The sequence below is a fragment of the Adiantum capillus-veneris genome, chromosome 13 (assembly GCF_014529385.1).
Source record: "Adiantum capillus-veneris isolate H3 chromosome 13, ASM1452938v2, whole genome shotgun sequence".
Taxonomy (NCBI): Eukaryota; Viridiplantae; Streptophyta; class Polypodiopsida; order Polypodiales; family Pteridaceae; genus Adiantum; species Adiantum capillus-veneris.
In genome coordinates this window covers 148,647,466-148,668,816 of record NC_140943.1, presented here as the reverse complement: position 1 = coordinate 148,668,816, position 21,351 = coordinate 148,647,466, and the positions used below count along the sequence as shown (strand labels likewise).

General features: G+C 42.3%; 1 protein-coding gene across 4 annotated transcripts; it reads left to right on the top strand.

The window, feature by feature from the left end:
* Positions 1-912: 912 nt before the first annotated feature.
* On the top strand, positions 913-21,092 carry LOC147445063 (synaptonemal complex protein 2-like). 4 transcript variants are annotated; one of them, XM_086527550.1, is made up of 22 exons: positions 1,128-1,504; positions 1,571-1,620; positions 1,692-1,899; positions 1,970-2,095; positions 2,202-2,300; positions 2,395-2,540; positions 2,610-2,919; positions 3,003-3,220; positions 3,383-3,631; positions 4,067-4,195; positions 4,262-4,330; positions 4,430-4,540; positions 4,615-4,701; positions 4,781-4,891; positions 5,085-5,192; positions 5,281-5,388; positions 5,487-5,579; positions 5,734-5,826; positions 5,905-5,961; positions 18,691-18,777; positions 18,873-18,938; positions 20,206-21,092. In XM_086527550.1, the coding sequence occupies exons 1-22, from the start codon at positions 1,351-1,353 to the stop codon at positions 20,299-20,301; spliced, it is 2,775 nt and encodes a 924-aa protein (XP_086383676.1). In that variant the 5' UTR covers positions 1,128-1,350; the 3' UTR covers positions 20,302-21,092. The 4 variants fall into 4 exon arrangements, with proteins under 4 accessions (XP_086383679.1, XP_086383676.1, XP_086383677.1 ...); XM_086527551.1 differs by lacking the exon at positions 5,281-5,388 and having other exon boundaries at positions 1,129-1,504; positions 5,085-5,201; XM_086527552.1 differs by lacking the exon at positions 5,281-5,388 and having other exon boundaries at positions 1,138-1,504.
* The last annotated feature ends 259 nt before the right edge of the window (positions 21,093-21,351 follow it).

Here is a 21,351-nt window from a genome sequence, read left to right as displayed (position 1 = left end):
CACTACATTAAAGAGCACATGATTCTCGCCGAGAGGGAAGCATAATGGGAGTCAGTAACAGTTTTACTAAGGGGTATTCACCCATCCTGCATGCAATTCTGCATGCAATCTTTAGAGGTTAAATTGTTAAAGGAGTGATCACACTAAACCTCGCTCACCAGGAAAGTAGCATAAGCAGTAACAAGTATCTAGGATACATTCAAAATTACCCTATTCGGTAATTACAAGGTATAAAGTTAAGGTGGACCCCTACAAGTCAATATAATTATCAACAAGATTTAGTATAAGCACAAAGACTTATGATAATCCCCGACTATTATATCCATAGAGGAGAGATTATATGGTAAAGGTTCATGGTGAACACCACGAGACTATTAAATTTATCAGCTGCATTATGCATACCATGAGCCAAAATCACCCATTGAGGAAGAATAAATATCCAAGGTAATCACCCACTAGACAATAAAACCATCATCTACTACAACAATAGTTTAAGTATAAGTGTCTGTGTAGCTAGATGCATCAATCACTGTCAGGTAAAGTAACCAAGTATGCGTGTGTGTGTGTGTGTGTGTGTGTAGCTGGATGAAGCAGTCAACGTCAAATGAAGTGACCCAAGTGTGCACGTATGCGTTGCCGTTTTAAATTAATATACATATACACAAAAGAACATAATAGTTCAAAAGACAACTGGTTTTAGACAAGGGACAAGGAGTATCACAAAAACAACTCAGTCTTTGTATATAGATATGAGATCATGTCATCGCGGATAAGTTCACAGCTAGTTCACACTTAGTTTACATCGAGTTCACACCAAATTCGGTGTCGTGTACATACCCTCCCAAGCTCACACTTAGTTCCCACATTGTCTATAAACTTAACACACACACATTTCCCAACGATTATGCGATAGCTTAGCGGTTAGAATTAATCCCAAGAGGAAGAGTGAGAACGGGTTCAAGCTTGAGATCTGAAAACGTTGGAATCTTTTGCATTCCCTAGACAATCCAATGATCACGATCAATTGGTGATTGTGAGCCCTTGATCCCACCTCCCATAAGAAGGTGTCAATTAGTGACATGAAAATGCAACCCCCAAACAAGTGATAAAAATCACGAGGCCAGCCAAATTAGTATAGAAGATATGTGAAATATAATCGGTGTGTCCATTAGTGACGAGAGTTGCATGCTTTGTCGACGTTTGGTAGTTGCGCTTAACATAACGGGGTCCGAGGATCTCTACAGTCTCCTCAGTCAGGGTCGCTGTTTGGTTGCGCGCGAGTACGTCTAGAGCCTCCTCAGTTAAGGTCGCGGAATCGGCATTCAGGACAAGCGAAGCTTGTGTCGCTTGATGAGGATGGTAGACAGTCGAGCTCACTTCATGGCCAGGACGGCTCTTGTTGGTCCATCGAGCTTCAAAGGATGTCTGCAGCGGTCAGAAGCTCGCATGAACAAATCTGATCTGCGAGCAAGCGAAAGTTTGTCACAATTGAAACTTACGGCAGGTGAGTCAAGGCAGACGTCCCAGAGACATGCATTCATTCTCGTTTTAAGCGTCCGTTCTGTTGCAGAGAAAATGATTCAGGAACAGGCGTCTGTCAAAACAGACCTGCAAGTCACGGTAAGAAGAAGCTCCCTTTGCGAACCTGGTTAATGGCCGTGGATAATCACGAATTAATGTTTTCTTTGCAGTACACCAAGCTTGAGAAGTCTGAGCAGGAAGTTCGGTCGCTGGAGATGAGGCTTCAAGATACAAAAAACGATAACTTCGTACTGAGATTGAAGCAACAAGAGGCACTTAAACTTTGGGAAAGCTTGGAATCGAAGTTCTCTTCCACTAGAACTTTCTGCAATCAACTAATGGAAACACTGCAGCAGCTCTCTCTACAAGTACATGAAGGTAAGAAGGCCCGAAGTTTTCGGCCCGTAAGACTTTTTGTGGCTCTCTCTCATGTGGAAATCCAGCGCAGCTGAGCAAGGCAAACAGGTACTAGAAGAAAAGCTGGCAGAGAGGTCGAGGTTCCATCAAGAAATCAAATTGCAGGTCGATGATTTGTTGTTGAAGAAACAGAATTCGGAAAGGATAGCTGCGAACTGTAAGTAATCAGAGAAAATTATATTGGATGATATTACTTACATACATACATACATACATAGAGAGAGAGAGAGAGAGAGAGAGAGAGAGAGAGAGAGAGTTTTCAGGGGAGATGGAGTTTGGGGAGCTTGAAAAGTTGCAGAAGCATTTTGAAAACAGTCTAGCTGAGGAAACAAGTAAATTGCGGCAGCTTCAAGCCGAGAAAGGCAAGCAAGGGCGCTGGAGCGTCGAGTATTCTACAATTTTTACGCAGCGCTAAACTTTTGTCCCTGAGGACGTACTTTTTGGGTAACCTTACAGCCGAAATGGAAACGCATCTGCGGACTTCGACAGAGTTGCTTCGTGAGGAAAAGAAAAGGGTAGAGTCTGCTGAGATGCAACTCGACCAGCTTCGAAACGAAGTTGACATGAAATCTACCGAGTTAGAAAAAATGGATGCCGACTTAGTAAGTTACATCGTTCTCGAGGTTCCGGTCATAGTTCCCGATTGCGCCGTCGTTGACTTTCTTTTGCAGGCTACCATGAAGAAGAATAAGGACCTTCAGTACGAGGCGCTCGAAGCTAGATTCACTTCTGTGTGGAATAGAAACAACGAGCTCCAGCAAGAATTGGAAAAGATGGCCTCGAAAAGTCACGATCTAGAGGTTGCTAACTCTATAGTTAAGGAAAATGTCAACGAAATTTCGGCAGCTATGGAAACTTGCAAGGAATTGGCGGAACAGGAAAGGCGTGCTAAGGAGGACACGTGTGGAAAACTGAAAAAACTTGAACTGGAGTATGGAGAAATTGTCAACTCTAAAGCTGCTTCGGAAAAACATGTCAATGGCAAGTTCTCCTAATGCGTGAATCTAGAAATCATCTAATCTCTATGTTGCTTACTTGTAGATGTTTTCTGATGTCCTGTTTAGATCTGAAGGAGGAGTTGCAGGTGGTAAAGGGTGAACATGAAACAAGTCAAAAGCGGAGTGTCAAGATGATGCAGGAATTAAAACAAGAACTTGACCTTGCTCGTCAAAAAGTCAATGATCTGGCAGAAGAAAAACTGAAATTGGTGCAGCTTTCTCAAGAATTGGAACTCAAGCTCGCTGAATTGTCTGCGACAGCAAAGGACCTAACGAACAGAAGGGCAAGTGCATCCATTGCCGTATATTGTGCTCATTTGTAGTCGAAGTGTTCGGTTCATAATCCAGCTGTTACACCTGAATGCTGTAATTACCTAGCAATTGATGTAGGTAGTATATGCTTAGTACATTGATCGATCAACCTTTTGATGTGCCTTTGTTAGCAGGACCAATTAGTGGCAGATAACTCTTTGCTACTACTGGAAATTAAGGTTGCAAATGAAAACATGAAGCATGTTATTGAAGAGAAGATTTGTGAAATAGAGAATCTAAGCAGAAATAGCTCAAGGGATAAAGAGGCTCTTGCTGCACAGGAGGCTAAGACTTCCCTTTTGCAACAAAGTCTGTTGGAAAAGGATCAATTAATTGGGGGTCTAATTGATGAGCAGAAACGGCTTAAAAGTCAGTATTTAGAGGCAAGTTGGGTTTCTCTCTGTTCTTCATACCTTGGACCATATACAAATATGGAAATATTAGTTTAAGACCCATGTACATACGCATGTGTGTGTACTGTACATATATTCCTATTTATGTGTAGATGTGTATGCATGCCTGTAAGTATATATCTTTGAGTGAGTGTATATACATAGTTTCACAGAAAACCAGATTTATATATGTATGTGTGTGTGTGTGTGTGTAATTATCGACTATGCGTAAGGTATGTTTACATACATGAATACAACCATAATCTTAGGTAGTGTATAGAAAGAAAGTGAATCAAAATTTATTTTTATATAAAAATTTTGCATTTAATTTTACATATTCAAAGTTTCGAAGGTGTATAATGTGCATGTGCATACTTATTTCATTTGTTCACGTAGAGTAAAAAGTTCTCTCTATGACTCCTGCAGGCGTTAGACCAGAAGATTTCAGTGGAAAGGCTTAGTCATGATATACAAAGGCAGGCTGAGACTCAGCTGGAGACAAAGCTTATGGAGCTGAACAAGCACATCAAAGAGATTTCTGAGAGAAATGACAAGGTCAATTTTCTCTGCAATTTCAAGCAAAGTCTTTTCTTTTATTTATATTTTCTGTTTCTATTACAGGAAATGAAAGAGATCAAGAGAAAATGTGAAAGTGAGATGAAAGAAGCTATAAGGAAAGAAGAACAGAAGGTATGTTCTGGGACATTACTGAACGGTCTGGTTTCCCTGTTTTGACTTGGCTTTGAGACACTTTTTTGATGTGGACTGTTTTTTTAAATTTTATCTCAGGCGGCCAACTTGCTTGCAGCAATGAGGGAAGAATATGAGCTGGGACTAAGTAAAGCTCAAGAGATTTCTTTTTTGAATCAGAAAACTCTTGGGATAGAGCATCAAGCTCAGGTATCACAGCATGTCCTTGTAACAACCTGGTGCTAAGTGTGTGACAAGTGCAAGTCTTATTTTGCAACATTCAGGTGAGAGAAATGATGCAAAATTATGAGGCAGAGAAAAGATTATTGGTGTCTGAGCATCAAGCAGAACTACACCGGCAGCTGGAAGAAGTAAGCATCTATCACCAAACCAAAAGCCTGCTCAGCGTAGCTATGTTTTCAAAGTCATGCTGTGTGGCTGCTGAATTAGGAGAAAAGGAAATGGGTGGCGGAGCTTGATACAAAGACAAAGGAGTTGGAGAAGAAGCACGCAGAAGAGATTAAGAAACTTAGCACTGACAATTCAATCAATAGTTCTAAGGTAAAGTACATTGATAACCTGTTGCAAGGCTGTACGTACTAGCCCGGGTTTACTGGGTGAACAGTTTTTGGCTTGGTATGGGCTGTGCATAGCAGCCCAGGTAGCAAGAGTGATGTCACATCAGTAATGGTTTCTAGAGTCAGGAAACTATCTGACACCAACACTCAGAATAAGTGACTGATTGTCTTTCTAGGCTGATGAAAGAGCACTGAGATTGGAACAACAGCTTAATGTTTTACAAGAGCAGTTAAAGGAGGAGAAGTTTATACGGCAAGAGGATTTGCAGGCAGCAGCAAGGAAGGTAATACAAGTAAGCTGTGAAGTATCGCTTTGTCTCAAAAAGTGAGCCTCTTATGATATTGTGTGCTTTCTGGTTTGAACTTCAAAAGTATGAAGAGGCTGTCCATACTTATGAAGCAGACCGTAAAGTGCATGACGAGAACTGCAAACAATTAACCCGGAATATTGAAGTGGCTTTAAAGAAAGAACTTGAAGAGGTTCCATCTTTCAATTCGCCATCTTTCAAGGCAGCGTTGAAAAGTTGATTGATAGTGCCTTTTGCGTAGAGCTTTGAGATTTGATTCTTTTGGTGCAGGCCAAACAAAAGCTTGCAGTTTCTGAGGAGAAATGCCAAAGTTTGCAAAGAGATGATTCTAAACTAAACCTCATGAAGAATCAAAGCATTCAGGTTCCTCAAAGTTTTGCAAGGGACTCAAGAGAATTTCGTCTATCTGTTGTCCTCAAATCGCCTTTCAGATGCTCCGTTGTCCCCATATTGTGCCAAAATTATCACTCACCAATCTCTGGTCTCCAAAACTGATATAGTTCATAATGTACTACAGGAAAAACCGCATCTACTTGCAGATCAAACTTATTCTACGGCTATCAACGGCGCACATGCAGTTTCATGTCTAAACGAAGGGAAAAAAGTGGAAGTAAGCATGGAACTACACAAGATGCCTTGTGTTAATCTGTATAACTTCACCTGATTTGGTTTTTGTCTGAAAACCCAGAGCCATGTTGAAAAAGGAAAATGTGAGAGTCATATATTACCTACACACAGCAAAACAGTAAGTATTAACATGCATATGGTTAAATTATGCAAATTATGGGATTCGCTATTTTTGTTGTAGTTTGTAACTTGGGGTCTGTGGCCCTCTCAAAATGTTTCAATCACTAGAATACACACACATATATACTTATATATACGATTGTGCCTCTATCCCTGCAGGCTCAATATACTCAGAACTCTCATCAATATACAATCCAAACAAAGTCTGAGAAAGTGGGCATCCTTGCTTCATCCCAATAGTAGAGTGAATAGGCTCTGAAAGACTGATGTCTGTACTCTCCCTATAACTGTCTCATAGAGTGCCATGATACCCATACAAGCTCCCGTGGGACTCTCAAGTAATGTAGTCTCCGTGTAAGTCTGGCTCTTGGGATTGTGTCAAAGGCTCTGCGGGAATCCACAACGATACAATAAATCCTCCTCCCATGTGCTCTGCCCTCCTCAATGATCGTTCTAAGTGTAAAGATATGATCAAGTGTAGAGAATCCCCTCCTGAATCCAGCTTACCCTGAAGCTCGTACACCCTCTCTCTGTGGCCATTTGCTCGATTGATGCTCATATGGCTTGGCCAAGGAGTGACCAATCTTGATAGTGTGATAGTTAGTTGGTACGGTCGGATCTCCAGATTTGAGTAGTGGTACAATTGTCTCCAAGTCTTAGGAAACCCCTCACACATGGCCTATTGAACATGAAGGCCAACAAACCATCAATTAGCAGGTATGAAATGCTCTGCCAGTATACGATCATGATCCTGTGCCCTCTCTGTGTGTAGTCTATCAATGGCTTGCCTCACCATCTGTGGTGTGAAGAAAGGAGAAGTGGGAGGACAGGGCTTTGGCTGGTCCGAGAATGGTAACCATAGTCATCAGAAAGAAACGGACAGGCAGTTTCTAGAAGTTTTGGACAGGCAGAAACAGAGTTTCGTCCTCCCTGCAATTTTTGGGGACCCCTAAAATGGGTGGCAAATGGTGGTGGTGCATGTGAAGGTCCTTTGCATCTAGTGAGGACAATCAGGAGGTGGACGATTCTCACGACTCATGTGCTTGAGCCTTGAGCGTATTGGTGTTGTTCCGAGTAGATTATGATTATAAACCACTTTTTTTGGATTTGTGGTGATTTATGTATATGGGATATATGATATATCACGACTTCGAGTTCTATAATAGTTTGTACATTTAATTAATTTTTTTAATCAAAAGAAACTCTGTTTCTTAACTGGTTTAGCCTTCGTCGAAACTCCGGTTTTTCCTTTTGTGTTTCTTGTCGTTACTATGATGGTAATTGCTCTGCGACTGTGTATTGAGAGGATGCATATTATGTCTATGTCTTTATAGAAGTAACGATTGGAGAGGGTGAGTGCTCTTTAGAGAGTCGTCAAGCCTCCCTAGATTACTGGCTTAAGAGCATTTGATAACTCTCTCTCAAATTGAGCTAAGAAAGCTTTATTCTTTTCTCATATAAGGTGTTGAAAGAGTATACGTGACTGCCCATGTGTGATGTTTCCCAAAGCCATCTCTCTCCGTACCTGAGCTTTCGTCTCTCGATGCTCCCAAACCGTGCTCTCCCTAGGAAGATGAGAATCAAGAAAAGCTGTGGCTGTCGCTGTGTATATCATCTCTGTTAATATCTAGGTGAGCTTTGACAAGGGTCTATGGGGTTCTCCCGTGCTAGAAGACTATATAGCTCTGCTACACACACTCCTGTTGTCTCTCTGCAAAAGTGGTTTCTTGGATGGCAATGTGCCGCTTGGTGGAAGCCACCAATAGCGTAAGTAAGATCTACTGCAAAAGATATATGAGCATGATCTACAACCACTCCAACAAGTCTAGGCGAGACTGATAAGTTTTGAATGCATGTTATAAGTGATGTGGGGGGACCAAAACATAATCCACATTGCTAGCACACACCCTTCTGTGTTTTTCTACAGGTTTAGGGTTTCGTACCTAAACTGCAAGAGAACACCAGGGGAGCCTCGGGAAGGCCTTGGCATGCTTGTACAGGGCTTTGGGCACCTGGCAGTGGCAAAATAGGGAATTATAGCTCGCTGAAATTCTGTTACACCTCACCAAAAAGCTCTAAATTGTGAGGGAATCTGTCCTAGACATGTGCTGTTGACCTACAGGGGTTTTGGCGTCGTTATGTTGCCGAAATTGGGTCAAAAACCAGGTTTGGATAGCTTTGTGAGACTCTGATCCACATGTCCGGATCGTCTGTTCTTGATTGAATAAAGAAATACCGAAAGGGGCACCTGTCTTTGGGGCCTTAAAGGTTTCGGTCTTTGTGTGCGCAGTCACTTTTTCTTCAAAAAGTGTAGCGTGGATTGTTGTGGGTGAAAGCAACACAGAGCTTGTCAATATGGCAGAGAAGAGAGACCAAGTACCTGAAGAGGGATCTTCCTCACATGGCATAGAGAAAGTTCTTTCAACTCTTCAAGAAGAGGAGAGGTTGTTTAGAGCTCAACTGCATAGCTTCATGGAAATGTTTCAGCAGTTGGCCAACAACCGAAGGATGCAAGAGTTCTTACATGCTCCTACACAGGAATTTCAGGCTCCGACACAAGGCATGACTGAGGTGTTGCAAGAAAAGGAGATTTCTAATGCACAACCGTTTGTGAATGGTCAAGGGAGTAATGAGCACGCTGTGCGTCAGACCCTTCCGTTACCTACTTCATACCTTAGTTATTTTGGAGGTGGTTCAGTGTTTCAAGCTATGGCGGGACCTTCCAAAGGTTATATGCTAGGGGATGTGTTTGGGACAATGCAAACAGGCATGGTCCTATGTATGGGAACATGGGTGTCCAACCAGGTTTTCAGGGTGCCTATGATCAATTTCGAATGCCTATAACACAATTTGGTATGGCTGGTTTTTCATAGCCATATGCCCAAAATGCAGATATGACAGGCAAAATAGGTGATGCGAGTGCTAGAATGAACAATCTTGGAGCACCACTTTCACGGTCACCTGTTTATGACAATGTGACTCCTTTGAGTCAGCCTAACGATTACAAGGAAGGTGGACAGGGAGTGAAGTTTGAAAGCTTCAAGGGAACTGAGGGTCAACTAAAGGCTTTGACCTTCATATAGCAGTTTGATGCAGCTTATGTTGGAGGAAACTTTACATAGTCTTCGAAGATACTCAAGGGTGCCACTTTCTTGGAAGGGAACGCGCTTCAATGGTGGACCGCATTGTTGAATCAAGGTCAAGCTCCTACGACGTGGGTCCAGTTCAAACAGCTTTTTGCACCTGCATGGCTTACAAACATTTTTGAAGTGGATGTGATCACAGAATGGCATGAGTTGAATGCTAAATAGTATGCGAATCTTGAAGAGTACAATAGACAGTTTTGGGTTGCACCGTTGCTACTCTTGGGCACTGACGACGTGAGTAGGGATGTCATAGCTTTTGTCCAAGCTATGTATGATAAAGGTGATAATCTTATTCTTCCTGTTTGGACAAGCAGCGAAGTTGAGGTCACATATTGTCAAGTTTGGATCTTTGTACTTCTTTGGTTATATGTAGCCTCTTCTTCGTAGGTTTGTAGTAGGATTCATTTTTCAATTTCGTATTTAGCTTACGTTAGAACTTAAGAATTTGTTTCTTTAGAAGTTGTTGTGTGAAGTTTGATTTTGAGGATTAAGTTTGTAAGATGTCTTATCCTTTTTTGTTTAAAGTTGATGACTTGTTTTAAGTTTTAGCCAAGTAAGCTGCGTCAACTTATTTTGCGCATGACTTTTCTAAAAACATTGTTAAGTTAATAATGTTTTGTTTTATCTAGTTTTATTCCGTAGCAAATAAAGTGATTTCTTTTTTCTTTTCTTCTTTTTCTTGTGTCCCTTGATTTTATAGTTTTATGAGTGCTTTATTCCCTCTTATAATTTGTGAGTTTAGACTATTTTGAACTTATGAAGATATATAAGAAGTACTGTTGTGGATTGCCCAAGAAAATCAGGGACTACTGCACAAACACTATTGTCATGAATATGGTGCAATTGATTGAGAATGCGAGAGTGGCCAGCAATCTGTCGAAGGGAGATTCTGATAGATTTAATAGCAACAAGAGAGGGTCCCAGGGCAAAGAGTTTTCAGCCAAGGGCAATGCTGCAGCAAAGCCTTCTGTGCCTCCCACAAAGAAACCCTCCACTGATAAAACTGACATGTTAGTGTAAATTTTCTTATGGGCGAAGACAAGGACAGAAAAGGCATTTTTTGGCAATTTTTTTGAAGAAAGGAAAGCTCTAAGAGAGGCCAAGAAATGCTACATTTGTGAAGAGGAGGGACATTTTGCGAATGAATGTCCACAAAAGAAGTCACATGATAAGGATGACAAGTCAGAGCATAAAGGAAAGAAGCCAAGTGCAGGACTTGTCCCAGATTTGGTTGGTGACCAGCCAAACACAGATGCCACAGAATTGTGCAGAGCTTAGGGCAAAGTTAGAGACCAGATAGTATTGGTTTTCTTTGATCTAGGAGCCCGTGCAAATTTTATATCACCAAAATTGGCATCGAAGTTGGGCATTCGTGCAAATGAGATGGATATGACAAGTGAAACAGGTTTGGCATGCCCAGGTCATTTAGAGCCTGTTACTCCCATTTTGGGGAAACTTTGTCTGCACATTCAGAGTTATGTGGATGCGGAAGAATTTCTTATTATGTCACTTGAGGGCTATGATGTGTTATTGGGTATCCCATGGTGTTACAGGTTGCATGCTATGGTGGATACTTGCAACAAAAAGATTACCCTTGTACATAGAGGAGAGACTCGTGTCCTTGATGTAAAGCTTAAAGGCGAGTCTGTTTCAGTTGTTTCTGCTTTTGATATTTCATCTGTAATAAAGAATCATCTTTCTGCGCAGTTGATCTTTGCAGTTGTATTTAATTTGTCTACCTTAGATAGGTCAACTTTTGTGAGTGGTTTCAGTGATTGTTTTTCAGAGTCTTTGCCAGGGGAGCTACCTATTGAGAGACTTGAGGATCATGCCGTAGATCTTGTGCCAGGTTCTAGTCCACCGAATAGACTACCGCACAAGGGTAGTGCAGCCCAACAAAAAGAGATTATGAGTCAGGTCAACGAGCTTTTAGAGAAGGGGCTGATTCAGCCCAGTTCATCCCCTTTTTGTTCGCCTGTACTCCTAGTGCAGAAGAAGGATGGTTCATGGCGCATGTGCATTGACTATCGCGCTTTGAATAAAAAGAATACCATCAAGAACAGGTTCCCCATACCGAGGATAGATGACATTCTTGATCGGCTTAAGGGAGCGTCACAGTTTACCAGGATAGACCTAAAATGCGAGTACCACCAGATACGCATTAGGCCAGAAGATGTCCACAAGACTGCTTTTAGGACAACATTTGGTTTCTATGAGTGTCTTGTCATGCCATTCGGTCTCACAAATGCTCCTGCTTTCTATGAGTGTCTTGTCATGCCATTCGGTCTCACAAATGCTCCTGCCACAGTCAATAGAATGATGGACATAATATTTAGACCACATAGAAATTTCGTGGGTACATTCTTTGATGACATGATTGCCTACTCAAAAGTTTGAAGAGAAGCATAGGGATCACTTGATCGCAGTTTAAAAGATGAAATGTCTGCAACATTTTATTTGATAAATGATTTGAACTTAGTGCATCTACAAATCAACGAGGTCTGAGTGAATGAGAACTAAATGTGATTCTAGTGCATCAAAATATATGTCTAAACGAGATGACTAGATACTATTGTAAGTGCATTAAGAGTTCTCAACGGGATGAGATGGCTAGATTGAATGATTGAAACACAATGTTCAACGTGAACTAAGTGTGCGATGTGTGAACTGCATGTGCAGTGATGGTACTGTCTTGTGGGGATAGTCATGGGCATGGTCTGCTTGAAAAATAAAAGAAAGGATGTAATGTGATAGTAACAACGAGATTTAGTAGATCAAGACATCCGTGAAAAGGTCAGCGTGGTTTGGATGTGATTGCTAAGTATGTTACAAATGATCATGATTTGTATCTCAAACCCTCGACAAAAATGTGATTTGATCAGTGACTGATGTCTTTGTAAAAGTGCTGGATTTGTAGAGTTTGGTGCATGAGTACATAGAGTCAGTGTCTACTGAAGAAAGTTTTTGTTCTTAAGGTGTTTTGTAGGCGTAATCGAGGGTGATTACCAAGTGATGCTGTGGCCCAACTGGAAAGAACTGAGAGGACAAGAAGAACGTAACCCAGAAAGTGTGGCCGAGGGACGTAAACAAAAGGGTTTAAGGTCTTTCACCCTATCCAACTTGAAGAGCACCGGCCGAGGGTTCGTGGGTGTGTTGGGCAGCTCCTGTCTCGCCTGCAAGTTGCAGAATGTCATAGCCCTGTTGATCATTGCGAGGGATGGCTAGAGTCTCTCTCTCTCTCTCTCTTGGATTTTTGGTGCAAAGTATTCTTGCCGTGGTGACGTCTGTAACAAACTTGGGCACTACAAGCGAGAAATCAATAGCAACATGCGAACAGAAACTTCATAATTACTGAACTTTAATTGAGAGAGAGAGAGAGAGAGAGAGAGAGAGAGAGAGAGACACGGCCCGGGGTAGTTACGTGCCTAGAAGTATCGGCCCCAAAGTCTGGCGTCCCTTTTAGTATTTCTTTTCCATTAATCATTGCAAAAGTAAAACTCCTGAGGGACCTCTGCTCTCAAGACTCTGCGTCCAGATGCCCTGCACAGTGAGGCCCCAAGGGCTTATGTATTCTTACAAGGGATGCCCCAAAAGCAGAGCCCCAAAAGTTTATAAACTCAAAAGCAATTGGTCAAAAATCTGCCGAAAAAGCAGCTAGCGCAATTTGTGAAAATTCGTACAGGCTGCCACGTCAGCACCTGTCAACGCAAATCGCGGGGGTCCGTACTGTCTGCCACGTTAGCAGGCGTATTGTTTGCCATGTCAGCATGTTTGTCCGCGGGTGGTCATGCCACGTCATCATTTTGTGACATACCTCCCTCTTGAAAAAATGATAATCGCCCTCGATTACGCCTGCAGAACAGACAGAGGCCATAAACCAGTTCAGTAGACATTGACTCTAAAGTACCGATGCACTACACAACACACATCTAGCACTTGCAAGACGACACAGTCAGTGCACATTCACATCAAATCAATCACATAAAAATTGATTCCAAATCTAAGACCATGATTCAATGCAATGTATTTAGCAATTGCATCTAGATCCACATAGGACCTCACTGATGTCGGATTCAACTAATCGTTATTGCGATCATGTCTATAGATTCTTTAAGACTATGATTCCTTGCAACGTATTTAGCAATCGCATCTAGATCCACAAAGGACCTCACTGATGTCGAGTTAACCAATCCTTATTGTGATCATGTCCATAGTCTCACAAGACCGAAATGCTGCAGCCATTCTGTCTTGCAAACCTGTACTCAACACAATCACATGAGTGAGCACAAAAATCAGATTCATTTTCGGGAATTCCCATTTTCAAGTACTTCTTTCATAAAGTCATCCAACAGAATACTGTGAGCACATCAGTATCGCTGAAGTCCAAAGGGAAATCAGTGACTTTATTCCATCTAGACAAAGGAACGGAGTAACTCCTCTCTTGTGCAATCCCATTGATCTCCGAAACTCTTGGAATAGCCAAAGCTAGACCAAAAGCGTCAAGGTAAAGTTCCAAATCTGAGGAGTATCTGCTAGGCCCTCGTCCATCCACTTCGCATCCAATGCCGGATAGTTCTTGACTAAGAATTGCCGTTCGCTTTACCTTTCTCTTTCCTTTCCTTTTGTTCCAGAAGGAGTAACTCCTCGCTCTCTTCCACTATAGGTTGCCCCTCAGGCTTCCTGTCGATTGGCACCTCACCCTTGAAATTTTTCAAGAGACTCACATGAAAAGCATTGTGAATCTTCCAAGTGTCTGGCAACTTTAGGATACATCATCTATCTTCTCTTGAATCGGGAAAGGGCCATAGTATCGCATTCTTAGCTCAAATCGTAAGAGCACCCAATCATCTTCCTTCAGTTGCAAGCCGTGCCGAATCTTATCGGCTACCTTCTTATGCCGTGCTTACCAATCATCTTCCTTCAGTTGCAAGTCGTGTCGAATCTTATCGGCTGCCTTCTTATACCGTGCTTAAGACCTCTCAAGAGCCTCATTCACCTTGGCAAAAGCAGTATCCAGATCTAGATCATACTGATCTGCTTCAAAAAAAAATCTTATCCCGGATATGGGGAATTCTCTGATCTACCAGCTGATTCCCTTTTTCCTTTCTTTCCTTGGGCCGAGGGACTTGTGGGTAGCTTCTTTGGCTTCCCCTGTTCATGGGCACATTAGTCTCAATCATCGGGACCCTAAGAAGCACTATCACCTGATCCCTTTTCTCTGGAATCCTTTGATGAACTTGCATCTGTTCCCTTAGTTCGTTGGAACCTTCGGATGTGCTACCATCTGATTTTCCAGAATCCAGTGATGAGCTATCATTTGGTTCCCTTGATTCATTCTGTTCACTGAGAGACTCTTGCCCTGTTGAGGTGGATACTATCCTACTCGTAGGATAAGTCAATGAGCCAGCATGTGTTCCAAATCGTCCCTTAGCATGTTACATAAGTCTTTGAATAGAGTCAGACTTCTGGGTTAGACAACAGTCTCGAATCTCTTTTAGCAAACCACAACAAAACCGCTCAATCTGGTCTTTCACAGTAATCTTCCGAAACGAAGACACTGGCAAATAAGTATCCCAAAACCTATGGCATTAGTCATCCAATATAGTGATGCCAAGCCGTGATGACATCTCGTGCATATTCATTTGATATCCAAGTTGGCGTGAAAATTGTCTTGAATTTTAATCACGTCGTAGGTGCTTCTCTGCGTAATATCAGAGTAGACCACCATGTCTGTTCAGTTCCTTTCAAGTAAGATGCCGCCTTTCGCTTCCTGAAATGGTATGAGAACCGTCCTCCAGAGAAGGCGACGTCAAACTGTTGTACAAACTCAAGGGCTCGATGGGTGTCTTGGTAGCTTGAAAACGTCTCAAACCTAACGCTTGACTCCCTTCCTTGAACTCCTTGGTTTTCTTGTTGATCTGGTCACTGTCAAAAGAGGACGAGCTCTCCTCCTCTGAACGGCTAGATGGCCTTCCATGCCTTCTAGACTTTTTTCAGAAATCTACTTCAAAAGAATCTTGTCGTAGGTGCTTAGAAATTTAGGAATTTTCTTAGCATCCTCAAATACTTCAAATGGCGCCTTCCCCCTGTGTTGTTGTAGGCAAACTCCACCAAGGGAAAATACTTTTCCCATTTAGTCTTTTGATAGGAGTTCAACAAATCCAAAACCATTGAATTGGCTATCTCAAATTGCCCATCTGTCTGCGAGGACGAGAACTGCAGCCGTGTGCTAATGTTCTCCTAGATTGCCCTGCAAAACACTCTAGTAAACCGGGGGTCTGTGTCTGAAACAAAGGACTGAGGCATGCCATATAGTCGGAAAATCTGTGAGACAAATAGTTTTGCCAAATGATCGGGCTTTACCGTCTTCTTTACCGTATCTATGCCGCGATGGCCAGAAAAAGGTGGACAATGGCACTCTGTCAAAACCTTTTCTCTAAAAGGCTGTGTAGAACACAACATCGTTTTCCGCGTCAAATAGCCATCCCGTACGGAATACCTAAAAATGTCTCCCCATCCTAAATCTCGGTAAAAATATAAGCAAAGTCAGGATCGGTGGCGTACTGATCAACCATACCTCGAAGCTTTTGTGATGTATCGCGGAAATAGCCAGAACCAAGGGCTTCCAAGACAATGCATCTGCCACTGAATTCATGTGTCCTTGAACATGGACAATCTGGAAACGAGACCGTGCAGGATGTTAGCCCATCGCATCTGCTTTTTCTGAAAGCTGCTTCAGTGACAAGTAGCGTAAACTTTAATGACCCGTAAAGAGTATAAAATCAGCTCTGAGTAAATAGTGTCGCCAGAGCATAGATAACTGTCCAAAAGCTCTTTTTCATAAATCTGTGCAACCAACTGAGGACGTAAAAACATCCTACTCTCATAAGCTATGACATGACCTTCTTACATCAAGACTGCTCCCAAACTGCGACCACATGCATCACAGTTAACGTCAAAGGGCTTTTGCAAGTCTGGTGAAGTCAATAGTGTTTCGGTTGTCAACTTTTCCTTGAGAGTCTAAAAGGTTGCAATCTCTGATTGTCCCCAAGTAGAAGGAACCCCTTTCTGAATCAACACATGGAAAGGAGAAGCTATCTTTGCAAATTCCCGAGTGAACCGCCGATAATATGGGCACAAGCCTAGAAAGCTTCGAACTTCATGAACATTCTTCAAATCATGCCAATAACGAATAGTCTGAATTTTTGGCTGGGTCCATCTGTACCCCCGTCTTGCTCTTTTTCGCATTCATAACCAACTTATGCTTTTGCAATGCCTGAACATGTGTTGTCTGTGTTTTGCTTCATTCTTGGAGAAGAAGATAATGTTGTCAAAGAAAGTGCCCGCAAATGATTGGTACTTTCTGAAAATCCTATCCACAAAAGTTGTCCTGAAAGTTGTCTTTAGACATCTCCAGGAGCAATTCGGATTTGATGATAAGCACTCTTCAGATTAATTTGGCAAGTAGAACTCTGAAGTCTATCGAGTATATCATCGATCCTCGGAATGGGAAAAATCTGTTCTGGTTCATTATTTCTTCATTTTGGGCTCGGCTAAGTCGGTATTTCTTCATTTTGGGCTCGGCTAAGTCGGTAAAATGGCCAGTTCGGTGGTGTACTATCGGGAATCAAATCAATCGTGTGATCTTCAAGGCGTGAAGGAGGCAACTCGCAGGTAAGCCCTTAGAGAAACAGTCAGCCTGAGCTTGCAGAAAATCTTGTCGTTCCTTTTTTGAGGTCTTTCAGTTTTCCATCAAGTACAATCTCTTTGCCCTTCTTATTCTTCCAGATAGCTTTCCCTTCCCTGAAACCGACCACGGCACTGTTCTTGAGGAACCAAGGGATTCCTCGGAGGATGTCACACCCTTCCAAGGCATGATGTAAAAGTCCTTGCGCCCTAAATACCCCTAACACTGCAAACGTGGTTTGCCAATGACCGGTGTAATGGCAACATCCCGTCTTGGTTCCGCTAGAACAGCCTCGGCTTGTGGCCCCATTTCCTTGGGCATAATTCAAAATCTAGCCGCCAATTCGGTTGAAGTTGGCCTTGGCTTCTCCATCAAAGAAGATAAGGGTTTCTTGGTCTCGCACTTTGCCCCATGCTGTGCAAAGTTCGGTATTCCCGTTCATCTGATCAAGGTCGATAGTCTCCACAAAATCTGGTACGAGTCCTGCTTTCGTCTTTTCTTTTCTCCCGCGCTCAGCTGTTGCTTTGTAACTCTCTTGCTTATCTTTGGTGGCCCTCTGGTTCATCTCCTTTTCAAGAGTTCTGTCTAGCTCTTTCTGCGAGTACAGGTTCCGCTTGTCTGCACTCATTTGTCCTTTTAGCTCTCTCCCAATCTGAGAGGAGAATCAATGGCTTCTTGCCATCTCAAGAAGATCTCATCAATCGGGTAATTCTTCAGGTGTTTCGCAAATCTTGGGTTTTTGGAGTACTTGATCAATCTTTTCACACGTGTCAACCTGCAATTGACGGTTGTACTCCGCTTTGGCAAACTTCTCCGCCGAAAAATTTGCCCAAATCTTCATTCTTTTCTTCACTTACCGCGCCAGATTTCGACTTTTCTTTGCCTCCCCACTGAGAAGTGTTATCTCTGTCAGATTCTCCGCGAGAACCCATGTATAATCTGGAGTTCTTTATGGCTTATGCCGTGTAAGACAGAGCGATGAAGACGGGAGCGGCGCGCGCCCTATTCGCGATTTACGAAGGGTGGGAGTCGCTAATAAGTCCGAGGTCGGGACACGAAGATTCTTTCACAAAAACGTGCATGTGCTGCAAAAAGGATCGGATCCTCCGTAGAAGAAGAATCTTTCCAAGCTTTGATACCATTGTAACAAGCTTGGACACTCCAAGCGAGAAATCAATAGCAACACGCGAACAGAAACTTCATAATCACTGAACTTTAATTGAAAGAGAGAGAGTCGACACGGCCCGGCGTAGTTCTGTGCCTAGAGATATTGGCCCCAAAGTCTGGCGCCCCTTTTGGTATTCTTTTTCATTAATCATCGCAAAAAGTAAAACTCCCGAGGGACCTCTGCTCTCAGACTCTATGTCGAGATGCCCTGCAGAGTGAGGCCCCAAGGGCTTATTTATTCTTACAAGGGATGCCCCAAAAGCAGAACCCCAAAAGCTTCTAAACTCAAAAGCAATTAGCCCCAAAAGCAACTTGTCAAAAATCTGTCAGGAAAAGCAGCTAGCGCAATTTGTGGAAATCCGAGAGGCGCGCTCATTTGTGACAGTGATGAAGGTTCACATGATTGGCTGAGGTTTGTCGGTTCAGTCCTGCTATCTTATGCTTTGTCAACTATTTCTTATTTGGGTTTAAAGGTTAATGCATCCCTTTGGCATCTCAAGGATTGTGGATTTAGGCACTGCTCTTGTTAGGCATGATTGTACTGGCAGCCAGGAGGCTAGTAATCAGATAATGGCCCGCTGTTAATTGGTGCAGTGAATGAGCTTAGACTGGTAGCTTGAGTAAAACCAGAGTGCTGGAGCCGTGAGGAATTGGTGCACAGCCACTGCCATTTGATAAAAAGAGGGCTAGTAAAAATCCCAAAGCAAGTGAATGATGTGTAATGCAGGTTACTCATCATGAATATGAGGTTGCAACCAGTGATGGAAGGAAGACCATCACACGCAAGCGAACAAAAAGCACAGTAATGTTTGAGGTGAATGTCTATATCTTTGTAGTTTTGCTTCTCTCTCTCTCTCTCTCTCTCTCTCTCTCTCTCTCTCTCACACTGAGTTTTTGGACGGTGATTAGTCTCCACTGGATGTGAAGAGAATGGGAAAGAGGAAGAGTACAAGGATTTCATCTCAGCACAGAAAGGTATTTTTTTGTTGATTTTGTTTTTGAGTGTCTTGTGCTTTCCATCTCAAAGGATCAACTCAAATTTGAATCAAGATTGTGTTCAAGAATCAGTTATCCTGCTGCACAAAATTTTACTTAATAGGGTTTACATATGAGCTGCAGTACAAGACTGACGTGCTGAAGCTCATTGGATTTGAAAAATGGAAGGTTTGAAGTAGAGTTATGGTAATGTGCAAAGGAGGTGGCACTTATAATGTAGTATATATCTTATCCATCAAATATTTGCAACCAACTCTCTCTCCTACCATATGGATAATGGAATACATTTCTCATGATGGCTATGAGTCTTTAAAATTTGCCGTTAACATTTGGGGTATCCAGAAATGTTACAGAAACAGGCTAGGTTGCATGAGATGGAAATGACATGTCTAACGAAATGCAAGGAAACATGTAACCACATTGATAGGGATGCCACGGGTAGAAAGAAGGACATTTGTAGGAAAATTGTGACAGATATATACTGAGTTTTAGGCAGTCGATAACTCATCTAAAGAAGATTGTGGGGGTTGAAGGTTACAAACCTTAGTGATCGCACAAGTTGCAAGTGGACTATATGGCAAGGATAGGTCCAGAGTGCTGAATTTTGCCAATAAATGAATGTGTAAGTCACAATCTATTTATATGGGAGGTATATCTTCTTCGTGCTAGGAAATAAGGGTCCTTGTAAAAGAACTTCCTGAAGTGCCCTGCCTTTAAAATCTAGGTGTTTCGTGACGTTTCCTAGTTTGAGAACGTGACGGTCTAAAGAATCAGGGAAATGAAGTTCCTAGCCCTGGGGTGAAGTTTCTTGCAACAAAGGAAAGGGGGGAAGGGTCCCCCTTGAGAGTAAAACCTCCAAATTTTTTCTCCCCCAATACCTTGGCTGTTTTTTGCTATTCAGAGAGTACGCAAATCGCGTCCACCTAAAGGCTTGCACCTATTCTAAGACTTTAAAACCAAAACTCTGTTTCTGCGTTCAATTTTGTGGCCGAAGCTTACATTCCAAATGAAAACGCTCCGTTTCTCCATTTTTGAAACTAATTGGGACTATGGACTCAAATGGGCTTGCTACGTTGCACACATACCATACTTCTTGATCAACACAGCTCATATATACGTGTTTTGTAAGGTATGAACAGCTATAGAGAGAGAGAGAGAGAGAGAGAGAGAGAGAGAGAGATCACAAATTGATCGATTCTCTTTTTTTACACATTCCATACTCGTGCATTGCTTTTGTATTTAACAGGCCAAGCCTTCAAGAGTCTACGCAACAACTATGGGTGACTTGTTTGGAGGCAAGTCTTTGGACCCATACTCTGATGATCCATATGCGTTCAATTGAAACCAGACACAGACAATTTTACTGGGCTTGTTGGCCTTTCTTGGTAAAAGAGCTTTTTGGTTTTACTTTTCAAGCGAAATGAAGAGAGTGGTAGCCTGATTAAAAAACACAGTTGATGGCTCATAAATCACTTGTGTCATTTGGCTTAGTTAAGATATGTTACAGCTGGCACCACACACACACACACACACCCTCCTTGCTGGCCTTCTTCTTGTCTCTTGGGAAGCAATGGACGCCATGTTGTCTCCAGCTTCTATGGTGCCACAATATCAATACTACTTTACAGTGAAGTCAATGATAAACCGCCTAAGTAAGTAACTATGCACAAGAAATGTGTGGGGGGCCGGGTGAGCCCATTGGAGTGTGGTCCCTATGGTGTTGGCGTTTGATGGCAGCACTATCTCCTTCTACATGAAGGAGTGTGAGTGCGGATGTGTGCATGCGGTGAGGAAGAGTACACAATGCAGGGTGGAGTTGGTAGTGAGATGACGCTCACTAGTTCTTCACTCATATTCGATATGTTAGTTGTGAGTTAGTATGGGTGTGTCTGGTGAGCCATATTGGTGGTATTCCAATAACCTCACGCTTAACAATCAATGTGGTTTAAGTGCGAGTATAACAAAACTATGTACAAAAATATTCATAATTGTAAAGCATTACATTGGCTTTATCCCATACCTATCAGCTCTATGCAATGTGCAAATCGTTCCACGGAAAGATCTTTGTAAGAGCATCCGTAGGGTTGTCATCTACATAAACCTTAACCAGAGCTCGATCTGTTTATTTGCTAACACATCTTGTATGAAGTGATAACTCATCTCTTTGTGTTTCGTTTTGGCCTCTTTGCCACCATAGCATACATGAGACTTGCAATTTTAGTCATCTCGGCCTTCTTAGCATTGGACTTGAAAGAATCAGTCGTGCTAAGTTTCAAATATGTTGGCATGGGGGTACTCGATGTCTTCCCCTCCTGCACGTTGAAACGCTGCAAGACCTTTTGAAGGTGTGACTCTTGAGAAAACTCAAGAATACCCTTTGACTTGTCCTTCA

Coding starts and splice junctions, on each gene's coding strand:
- LOC147445063 (XM_086527550.1), top strand. CDS start 1,351: ATGAGGATGGTAGACAGTCGAGCTCACTTCATGGCCAGGACGGCTCTT. Junction 3,632..4,066: donor TTAAAAGTCAGTATTTAGAG/GCAAGTTGGGTT, acceptor TGACTCCTGCAG/GCGTTAGACCAGAAGATTTC. Junction 5,193..5,280: donor TGCAGGCAGCAGCAAGGAAG/GTAATACAAGTA, acceptor GAACTTCAAAAG/TATGAAGAGGCTGTCCATAC.